This window comes from Plecotus auritus, assembly GCF_963455305.1.
Source record: "Plecotus auritus genome assembly, chromosome: 11".
In the NCBI taxonomy this organism is placed as follows: Eukaryota; Metazoa; Chordata; class Mammalia; order Chiroptera; family Vespertilionidae; genus Plecotus; species Plecotus auritus.
The window spans coordinates 42,324,061-42,335,268 of NC_137777.1; the positions used below are offsets into that span (position 1 = coordinate 42,324,061).

Consider the following 11,208-nt stretch of genomic DNA (forward strand, 5'->3'; position numbering starts at 1 on the left):
GCACGTACCTCAGTTGCAGGTTCATCCCTGTGCCCTGACCAGGGAGTCTGCTGGAGGCAAGCAATTGATGTGTTTCTCTCATGTCGATGTTTCTCCCTCTCCCCGCCCTCTTCCTCTCCCCCTCTCTCTCTCTCTTTCCACCCTCCCTCCTATCCTCTCTAAAAGTCAATGGAAAAAATATCCCCAGGGATGAGGATTTTTTTAAAAAAACCTTATTGATCCAAACCTAAATATACTAATCAATGTAAAAATAATAGATGTATCAATTTGATGCCAGGTACATAGTAGGCCTACAATAAATATTAATTTAATAAATATATTAATAGTTGATGGCTGCTTTCATGGTCACTATTAGCTAATATCTGTATACTGCAGGTCAAAATCATTTACATCCATAGATATTATCATCATCCTCATTTTAAAGACGGTAAAGTTAAATTCAAAGAAATGTTTGCTTCATGTTGGTTAAGTTTCAAAGTTGTTTTTCTACATCTATTGCTATAAAATGCCTAGGAATTATAATTCTAAACTAAAATAATTTGGTTCCCTTGACCTACTTAGGTGCCTGTCTGACTTACAGAAACTGCTTGGTATCAGGAAATAAATAAATAAGCCTTGTATATTCAGCAAGAACTGTAGGGATGCTCAATATATAGTAATGCTTTATAAGTTACTACATATAGGTCTTGATCACTTTTGCTAGGTTTATCCCTAAGAATTATACATTTTTGTTACTGTAGATATTATCTTTCAGTTGTTTTAATTAAATATTTTAACTGTTTGCTGTTAATGTACAGAAGTTCTATTTAGTTTTGTTTATTGCGCTATTAAATAATAGTTTATTATCTACCCATCTTGCTAAACCCTTTTTAGTTCTATTTTTAGATTCTTTTAGGTTTTCTGTATTAAAATTTTCTTAAAATAATTACAGTTCTATGTCTCTTCAGTTACATATATATTTCTTGTTTTACTAAACTGAATAAGAAAGAAGGGATGAGGAAAGAGTTATACATACTGCATTGTATCAAATTCTTCTTAAATATTATCCTAAGAAAATTTAACAGATGATGAAAAGGCAGGCTCTGGGAGGTGAGATGACTTGTTTAAAGGCATGCAAAATAATCAAGATTCAAAACACACCCCCTCTGATTTTCTAGTACTGATCCTTGCACTGTGCAATGCTGTTTCAAGATTCAAAGGGGCAGAAATTAAGCACAAAGAATTATTTCCCTTTAAAATCACTAAAAAATAAATAAGAATTTCATTGTAATCTTTTAAAATGCAATTCCTTATTTTCTTTTAATGTAAAACAATTTTTCATGGCAGTTTTTCTACTTTTAGGTAGAAGAAAGACAGAGGGAAATAGACACGCCACTGAAAGAAAGGGAATGGATGTTTTAAACAATCAACCAGAAACTTCTAAAAATTACCGATCTAGAAAAAAACAGGTACTTGTTTATTTTAAAATAATACTTAATGGACAGTAAAGTCATAACTTGAATAATTGTGATTATTTCATGTTGTTTCTTTTGAACCCTAAAAATAATCGTGAGTATAAATGTTTCTTTTGGGCTGTCTCTAATTTTACTATCCTATATAATAAGGATGTAATATGCAAATTGACCATCACACCCTCGCACAAGATGGCCACCCCCATGTGGTCACAAGATGGCCAGCAGGAGAGGGCAGTTGTGGGCAATCAGGTCAGCAGGGGAGGGCAGTTAGGGGCAACCAGGCCTGCAGGGGAGGGCAGTTGGGGGCAACCGGGCCAGCAGGGGAACAGTTAGGCATTGTTCAGGCTGGCAGGGGAGTGGTTATGGGGTGATCAGGCTGGCAGGCAGAAGCGGTTAGGGGCAATCAGGCAGGCAGGCAGGTGAGCAGTTAGGAGCCAGCAGTCCCAGATTGTGAGAGGGATCGCAGATTGGAGAGGGTGCAGGCCGGGCTGAGGGACACCCCCTCCAAACCCCCCTCCCCATGCACAAATTTCATGCACTGGGCCTCTAGTCTTAGTATAATTGACCAATCTGCCTATTTAAAGTTCCAAGAAAATACTTCACCCACATTTTAAAAATAGTCTTAAGTTGGGTATTGATAATGACATTTATTTAACCTTATTGTTATACTATCATAGAGTCAGTTCATCAAATGTAAGATGGGACATAAATCTACATATGTAAACTTTTATATTCATACTAGAGGCCCGGTGCATGAAAATTCATGCACTAGAGGGGGGTCCCTCGGCCGGGCCTGAACACTCTCACAGTCCAGGAGCCTTCAGGGGCGGGAGGTGACCCGGCAATCAGGGGAAGGTGATGCCCCCATCACACCTCTGCTGCTGCCACTGCCTGCAGCACAAGCCTTGGCCAGCCCTGGTTACCCGAGCCTCAGGCAGCCCTGGGCTGCTGGGCAGCCAACATCCGAGGTTTGCCTTTGTCTTGGGCCGGCCCTAGGAGCCTGGGTGGCTGGGGGTTGAGGGGACTGGGGGACTCCAGAGGCAGGCGCCCCGGCGGGGCTGAGGGGACTGGGTGTTGCCATCTTTGAGGGTGTGGCAGTCAATTAGCATATTCCCTCCTTATTGGCTGTGGGCGCTACCATCTTTGTGAGGGCATGATGGTCAATTAGCATATTCCCTCTTTATTAGATAGGCTTTTCCTAATGTCCAATTTAAATAAGGTGCTTCTGTGCAAAAAAAAGACACTATTTGATAAGAAATTTTTCTATTCAGCAAGTTAAGATTGGTCAGTTTTAAGACTCACTTCACTTTTTCCCCTCTAAATGAATATATAGTCCTGTGCCATCTGTCCAGTGTCTGAAACCATTGTTCCCTGAATTGTGTCTGCTTTTCTAGTTGTTTACAGCAGGTGAATAAATCTGGTCCTTGCTCTATCATTGCTGGAAATGGAAAGTGATCCTATACCTTTTTTTATTTTGCTGTGTTAAACATGATTTTTTTTTTTTCTTGGTAAGTTTTTTGCAAATGGTTTATGTTGTGATGTTAGAGCTAGGGTCAAGTTCCAGGCTATAGGAATATCTCCTATGACTCAAGCTATTTTGGCCTTGCCTTCTTTCCCAGTGTACAAGGATATGCTGAACTGACTCCACCAATAGTTTTACATATTTTTGTCTTTGATTTTTTGCACTGTGAATATGATGTGCCAAAGTGTAGTTTTTATATATACACACTTTTTTTTTCCTACTTTGTTTTCTCTGATCTTCCTGGACCTGTTTTGGTGTCTTGTCATTAATTTTGGGAAATTCTCAGCCATTATTACTTTAAATCTTCATTCTGTGCCTTCACCCTTTTTTCAATGTCCTATTATGTGTATGTTACACTTTTTGTAATTGTCCCAGCGTTCTTGCCTATTCTTTTTTCTTTCTGTTTTTCACTTGTCAATTTGGGAAGTTTCTGTTAACATATCTTCAAGCTCACTGATTCTTTCTCAATCCATGTCTGTTCTGCTGATAGCCCGTCAGAAGTTACTGGGTTGTTGATTTTAGCATTTCCTCTCAAGTCTTCCTTAGGGTTTATACCTCTGCTTACATTTATCCATCTGTTCATACATTGTCCACTGGAGCCTTGGCATATTGATCATAACTATTTTAAATTCCCACTCTGATAATGCCAAAATAATTGCTATAGCTGATCCTGATGCTTTATCCCTTCAGACTGTGTTTTTCACCTTTCAGTTTTTCTTATCATTTTTTGTTGATAACTGGACATGATGTATCAAAGGAACTGGGGTAAATTGGCCTTTATTGTGAGGTTTTATGTTTGTCTGGTGAAGAATTAGGCTTTACTATTTGCTGTAGCTGTAAATGTCAGGAGCTAAAGTTTTCTTGTTTTTATCTCCCTTGTTGCATTTGGATTTTCCTAGAGACTCCTTCTTAGTGATAGTCCAAGGCAGCTCTTTCAGCTGAGGCAGTTATTATACAGGAGATCAGATAATGTGGTGGTAAGATGGGGGCGGGGAGAGGAAGCATTCTGTAATTCTGTGATTGTCATTAGTGATCCTGTGTCATAGGCTAAGACCTTCATATGCGCTTCTCAGCTTTTATTTCCCCCTCTTGGGTGAAATAGGAAGGCTAGAGGGTGCTGAAGTTGGATATTTTCCTTTCCCTACATGGAAGACTAGAGAGGACTAGAATTGAGTGTGTCTACATGTCATTTAGGCTTGGCAAAATTAGTGTCTCTTGAGGACATGCTTTTGTTAATGAGAACGGAATGCTCTAAATGTATTTCAAAATGACTACTTTTCCCCTCCTCTTCACTCTGATAATCTGGTGGGGGTAAAACTCATAGAAGTTTGTTGACCCCACTAAGATTGGGACCCTAGAGTTTTTTGTTGTTTTAATCCTCACCCGAGGATAGTTTTCCATTGATTTTTAGTGAGAGTGGAAGAGAGAGGGGAAGACATAGAAATATTGATGTGAGAGAAACACTGATTGGTTGCCTCCTGCACGCACTACAACTGGGTCCAGGCCGGGGAGGAGCCTGCAACTGAGGTAAATGAGCTGGACTGGAATCGAACCTGGGACCCTTTGGTCTGCAGGCCGGCGTTCTGTCCCCTGAGCCAAACTGGCTACAGCGGGACCCTAGAGTTTTTTAATTGAAGTTTGTCCATAGTGAGCCTCTATCAATTTGTCCATCACAGTTAAAAATTTGTACCAGTACTGGCTCCAGCTGTGAGCTGCTCCTAGCCAGCTGTGATTTTCTGTATCCACTTTTGTGTCTTTCTAGTGTTCAGTTTACCTCAAGTAACATTACTTCTCTGATGGATCTAAGAAGAGTTGTTACATTTCTTCAGTTTTTTTTTCTTCTTGTTCTGAGGTCTAAAGTAAAATTTTTAAGTTCTTCGCATATTGATCCAAAAATTAGAAATCCCTGCCTTATACTTTTAATCTTTCCCTGTAGTTCTTCAGGCAACAATTTCAAATGGAATAGGTGTTATTTATGGATATATTTGAGAAAACAGTTTGTCTTTCTTTGTAGTCAAAACAAAATGGGATATCAACTACATAATTTTAAAAATAGCATATAGATGATACTGTCTGTCATTGTTTACTATGCCCACCCCACCCCCCCAAAAAAATCTGATATCACTAGTGTCTGTTTTTACTTTTAGCTCTGTCGTTCTGTAGCTCTCCAATTTTAAGCATCTGAGCATTTATTAAAATGAACAGTAATAGTAAGGGCCCTTAAAAATCTTATGATAAATACTAGAGGCCCGGTGCATGAAATTCGTGCACTGGGGTGGGGAGGGGTGTCCTCAGCCCAGCCTGTGGGATTGGGACTAAACCACCAGTTGGACATCTTCTCACAATCTGGGACTGCTGGCTCCTAACTGCTCGCCTGCCTGCCTGCCTGATTGCCCCTAACCGCTTCTGCCTGCCAGCCTGATCACCCCCTAACCACTCCCCTGCCGGCCTGATTAACACCTAACTGCTCCCCTGCCGGCTCGATTGCCCCCAACTGCCCTCCCTTGCCGGCCTGGTCGCCCCCAACTGCCCTCCCCTGCAAGCCTGGTCTCCCCGCAACTGCCTTCCCCTGTAAGCCTGGTCTCCCCCCAACTGCCTTCCCCTGCCAGCCTGATGGCCCCCAGCTGCCCTCCTCTGCTGGCCAATTTGGTTCTGATTGGTTGGTTTCTATGCCAGTCAGCGTTAAAAGCTCCGCCTCCTAGGCAGCCATTGGCTTCTCACAGTTGACCCAGATTTGGTTCTGATCAGTCAGTTTCTATGCCAGTCACCGTCTCTGGGCCTATCAATGGTGGAGGCCTGGAGAGAAATGGAGGTGCAGCTGCTGGCCAGACCAGGAGAGAAAGAGGCACGAGCTGATCAACAGCTGCCACAGAGGCTATGGATCAGACCCTGCTTCTGTCTTCAGGCCTCTCTCCAGGCCTGATTCGCAGCCCCGTCAGCAGTCAGTGCTGGATCACCGCGCCTGCTGCCATAGCAGTGAGTGCTGGGTCGCCATGGCAACCCAGCGCTGACTGCAGGACTGACTTCCGGTTGGTCAAGCCTCCGGTCGTGATGGACCTAGGGTTTTTATATATTGGGATGAGGTCTTACATAATTCTAAGATGTATACAGGAATTCTTCTATCTTTAAGAAACTGATATTTTAAGAAAAAAAGTTCCATTTATAGTAGGTATTTTCTTTAAAGACTTGTTTCTGTAAATATTTTACTTTTGATGATGTTAACTAGGTTTATTCTGGTGATTATTTCACAATATATACAAATAGCGAATCATGTTGTACACCTGAAACTAATATATTATTTGTCAATTTACCTCATTAAAAAATATAAAGTATTGTTTCTCTGAATAACTTTACTTTTTTATCAAAAGGCATGGCTTTGGGAAGAAGACAAGAATCTGATATCTGGCGTGAGGAAATATGGAGAGGGAAACTGGTCTAAAATACTATTACATTATAAATTCAACAATCGAACAAGTGTTATGTTAAAAGACAGATGGAGGACTATGAAGAAGCTAAAACTGATTTGCTCAGACAGTGATGACTGAATGTGTAAAAAAGCTTGATGATGAAAGGACAATTACATATTTTGATCATCACGTTTTGTTTGAAACTTGATGGTCATTGATCTATGTTAACATTTTTGTTTAAAGCATTTAGTATTTTTCTTTAAGATCCTTTTTACTTGGATAAAATGTAAATTTGTCAAACCTTGATGCTTTCACTACCTCACCCCCAAATCCTGTACCAGTAAAAAAGATGAAAACCTAGTGAGAGAAAAAATATATTTCTGTTAACCTGTTCTGTGTTTGTATGCTGACTTCAACTCTAGAACATACACATGAAGGTGAAGTTTCTAAATCAGTGAATAATAATGGGCCTTTCACATAAGAGGTATTGACTTGATTTATGGCCTTGATATAGTAACTACTAAGACATTTGTTTTTAGACTGATACAAAGTAGTCTGGGTTTTAACATACTTAAATTTTCCTTTCAGTAGTTTTATATAAAAGAAAAATCTTAAATAGTAATACCATAGGACAAAATTTGTACTATTACCAAGATTTGCTTCATGTCTCATTTAGGTATATTTGACTTTTGTTCCAATGTTAAAACTTTAACAAAGATGGTTTTAAGTAAAGCTTATTTATAACCTGGTGTCATAAATACTTTCTCTGATATTTTTATTTAATATATCAACAGTGTGCCTAAATAATGTTCTGTAAATGCTTACATTGATGTTAACCATGATCATTTTCACATGTATGATAAATACTAAACAAGGTCATATATACTTTACTAGACAGTTTTGAGTTTTCACCAACATTTAATTCTTTAGAGAATTTAGTAAAAACCTAATATAGCTATTTAGCATTTTGAGTTACATGTGCTTTATTTATTTAACAAGTGAGTGAAAATACTGAAGTATTTGCATAAAAAGTTAAATGATAGTATTTTGTAATCTGTATTTCATTTCTTATTGCTTATACATGACTTTCCCATTGTTCCTGAATTTGTTACCCTACGCAGATAGTGAACAGAAATGTGGGTGATTACTCTGTGTTTCCTGGCTTGGTCTATTTTGTTAGACTGGGTACTGTCACTGTGTTTATTGCAGACATTTTGAATGGTAAGTGCCAAAGCAGGCAGCATGAGCCAACGTGGACCTGTAAGTCAACTTTCTCATTTCAAACATGCAGTAAATAAATCTAAGTTGCTAAGTAATCTTTTAAAAAAGATTACTATCAATTATACTATAGTGTGGTGCTTGCTTATTTAGAATTTTATTTTACTTATTAAAAGAGCTAGGTTAGATTTAATTAAAACATTTTTATCATATAACGTTTGGAAACATAAAAAGAGGGAGCAAAAGATAATGTATTTTTAAATTTTGTCATCTTAAATCTGAATCTTCTGAATTACTTTTTTAAATTGAAATTTTTGTTGAGGTTATTGTAGATTCACATGCAGTTGTAAGAAATAATACAGAGAGGTCCCATGTACATTTGCTCCAGGTTCCCCCAGTATTTTTTTCTATATCGTTTTTGTTGAAAGTATCCCAATATAAATTTTTCTAAAACCACAGTATATTACTCGGTGTAGCTTGACAGGGCAGCGCAGACCCTGTACTCAGAATTGTGGTGGTGTATTTTAACCAGTTCGGGGGTTTAATTCAGAGATTTGTCTTTGTTTTGCCCTCTTCTGAATTCTCAGCCTTAAAAACATTACCTACAGCTGCCTGGGGCTAGGGACAGCAGAGGAGGCAGGCAGCAGACAGGCTGGAAATGCTGAGAGGAAGATTCATGGGATGAGGGCTTTGAAGGACTGGAGTGAACCAGAGAATCTAGGCCATGCACATGCCCAGAACTGGACAGTCTCAGAAAACACCTGAGTGGTTTCTAGGCCTCCACCAGTGAAGTATCGTTGGGCTTCTCATGTGCTGGAGGTGAAGGCTACAGCACAGATGGTAAGTAGCCTGGCGAAGCACCCCAGCTTGGAGCCAATCTGCAAAGGCAGAATATCTTGTTTTTCTTGCTGACTTGAGGCATTTAAGGAAATTAATTATTCTATGTATTCTTTGCTATTTTTTCTTTCATTCAACGTATTTATATGTAGCTGTAGCTTGTTCATTTTCATTTCTGTACAGTAATACATCATATGATTATATCATAGTTATTTACCTATTATGCTGTTGAGTGTTTGAGTTGTGGGAATAAAGACCACTCAAAAATGAGAGCAAACAGGCTGTTTACTCAGCTTTTTTTTTTTTTAATTGAATTTATTGGGGTGACATTGCTTAATAAAATTATATAGGTTTCAGGTGTATAATTCTATAATACATCATCTGTATATTGTAATGTGTGTTCACCACTCCAAGTCAAGTCTTGCATCATCATCTATCCCCCCCTCTACTCCTTTCTACCGCCCCAGCACCCCTTTCCCTCTGGTAATCACCATACTGTTGTCTGTCTAGTTTTGGGTTTCGGGTTTTGTTTGTTTTCTTAATCCCTTCATCTTTTCACTCGACTCCCCTCTGACAGCTGTCAGTCTGTTCTCTGTTCCTATGAGTATGTTTCTAATTTGTTAGTTTATTTTGTTCATTAGATTCCACATAAGTTATATGGTACTTGTCTCTCTCTGACTGGCTTATTTCATTCAGCATAATGCTCTCCAGGTCCATCCATGCTGTCACAAAAGGTAAGATTTCCTTTTTTACGGCCCAATAGTATTCCTTTGTGCAAATGTATCACGTGGTACTCAGAGCTTTCTATAGCAAGGGAGTCAGTCACCATCACTTGTGTTTGGCAGAGACTTGGGCAGGCAGAGTTTTATAGTGGGAAAGCTTTAGAGGGAAAGGAGAGAGCAGGCTGCCCTGACTGAGGTCATTGGCATGAGAAAGCTGGGAGCTGGCCAAATAGCAGTGGCATCTTGTGTAATTGTTTGGAGAACAAACTTGGCTTTCTGTGATTGGTTCTGAGTTGGTAGTGGGGACAAAGAATAGGGATGGCCGAAACCAGTTTGGCTCAGTGGATAGAGCATCGGCCTGTGGACTGAAGGCTCCCGGGTTCAATTCCAGTCAAGGGCATGTACCTTGGTTGTGGGCACATCCCCAGTGGGAGGTGTGCAGGAGGCAGCTGATCGATGTTTCTCTCTCATCGATGTTTCTAGCTCTCTATCCCTCTCCCTTCCTCTCTGTAAAATATCAATAAAATATATTAAAAAAAAAATAGGGATGTTGGCAGCCATTGACAAAGTCCTGTCGGTGGATTGCAGTACAGGTTTGCTTTGGCATCCTCAACTAGTTGCTGCAGAGTTTGTGGGTCAGAGTTTGTTGTCATATGAAGGTCTGAATAGTGTCTGTTTATATTCAGTCTCTCAGAGTTGTTATCAATTATTGCTGCGATGACTTTCTGATTTACATGCAGTGTGATATTAAGAATATTAACTCTTAAACTGAAAAGTTAGCTATGATATTGAAACCCCAGAGCAACCATTTAAAAGAATACAGATATATACCCAATTGATAAATTAAAATGGAATATTAAAAATTATTCAAATAATCTAAAAGAGCAAGGCGGGGGGGTGGCAAAAACAAAATCACAAGGACAAACAGAAAAAAGAATCTGACACCTGAATCTAACCACATCAATAGTTACATTAGCCCTGGCCAGTGTTGCTCAGTTGGTTGAGCACCATCCCATACACCAAGAGGTCGCCTGTTCTATTCCCAGTCAGGGCACATGCCACAGTTGTGGGCTTGATCCCCACTAGGGGGCATGCAGGATGCAGTCAATTGATGTTTCTCTCCCTCTCCCTCTCGAGTCAATAAAAACATTTTTTTTAAATAGTTACATTAAATGCCAATGGTGTAAGCTATAGGGTGGGCAAACTTTTCCTGTAAAGGGCCAGATACAATATTTTAGGCTTTGTGGTCTCTTCTGTCTGTCAGCTCTGCTTGGAATTAGCCATAGACATAAATATGTGTGAGTGGACATGACTGTGTTCCCTAAAACTGTATTTACAAAAATAGCCAGCAAGATTTAGCCTAAAGTTTGCTGACTCTTGCCTTTGATTTCTAGGCCTTAAATTTCATACATTTGCTCTCAGGGTAGCAGTTTTTTAAAAATTCACCTTATTTGGTGCTCAGTGGGACCTCTCCATCCCAGGAAGAATGAAATGGCTCTCACCTCTGATTCCGCTTTCTTTTCTACATATTCTAAAGGGACTATACCCTCAGTTCTGGCTTATTCATCAGTGGAATCCTGTTTGTTTTCAGTCTTCAAAATCTCTGGGCTGATTTTCACACCACCTTCCTCCTTCTTTCATCTATGTTATGAACCCTCTTTCGTAAGTCTTGTAATGTCAGTGAGACTTGGGGGAGGAGAGGGTAAATGTGTATGTCCAGCTGTCACCTTGACCTAGCAGTTTCATTTCTGTATCATTGTGCTCTTCATATTGAATATTCTCAGCATTGCTTACACCTCAGAATGGCCAGGTCTTCACTTCCTAAATCAACTTGCAGTACATGTATGAACCATCACTAGAATATCTTCAGAGGGCAGAATCAGGTTTATTTTGCATTGTTTGCACATACCTAGACAAGATGGCTGATTAAAATTTGCATGCCGGAATAGAACTAAACAATTTATTTCTTGGGGTGCGGGCTCGATCCCCAGTAGGTGGCATGCACAAGGCAGCCAATCAATGATTCTCATCACTGATGTTTTTTCTCT

The 11,208-nt window shown here is 39.6% G+C and overlaps 1 protein-coding gene across 2 annotated transcripts in view; it reads left to right on the top strand.

The window, feature by feature from the left end:
- TERF1 (telomeric repeat binding factor 1) overlaps positions 1–6,775 on the top strand; it is a 28,155-nt gene extending 21,380 nt beyond the window's left edge. For both annotated transcript variants that reach the window (XM_080646137.1, XM_080646138.1), the window contains 2 exons: positions 1,342–1,448; positions 6,345–6,775. In XM_080646137.1, the coding sequence (XP_080502263.1) occupies positions 1,342–1,448; positions 6,345–6,521 (284 nt within the window). In that variant the 3' untranslated portion in view covers positions 6,522–6,775. The remainder of the gene's footprint in view (positions 1–1,341; positions 1,449–6,344) is intronic.
- Positions 6,776–11,208: the final 4,433 nt, after the last annotated feature.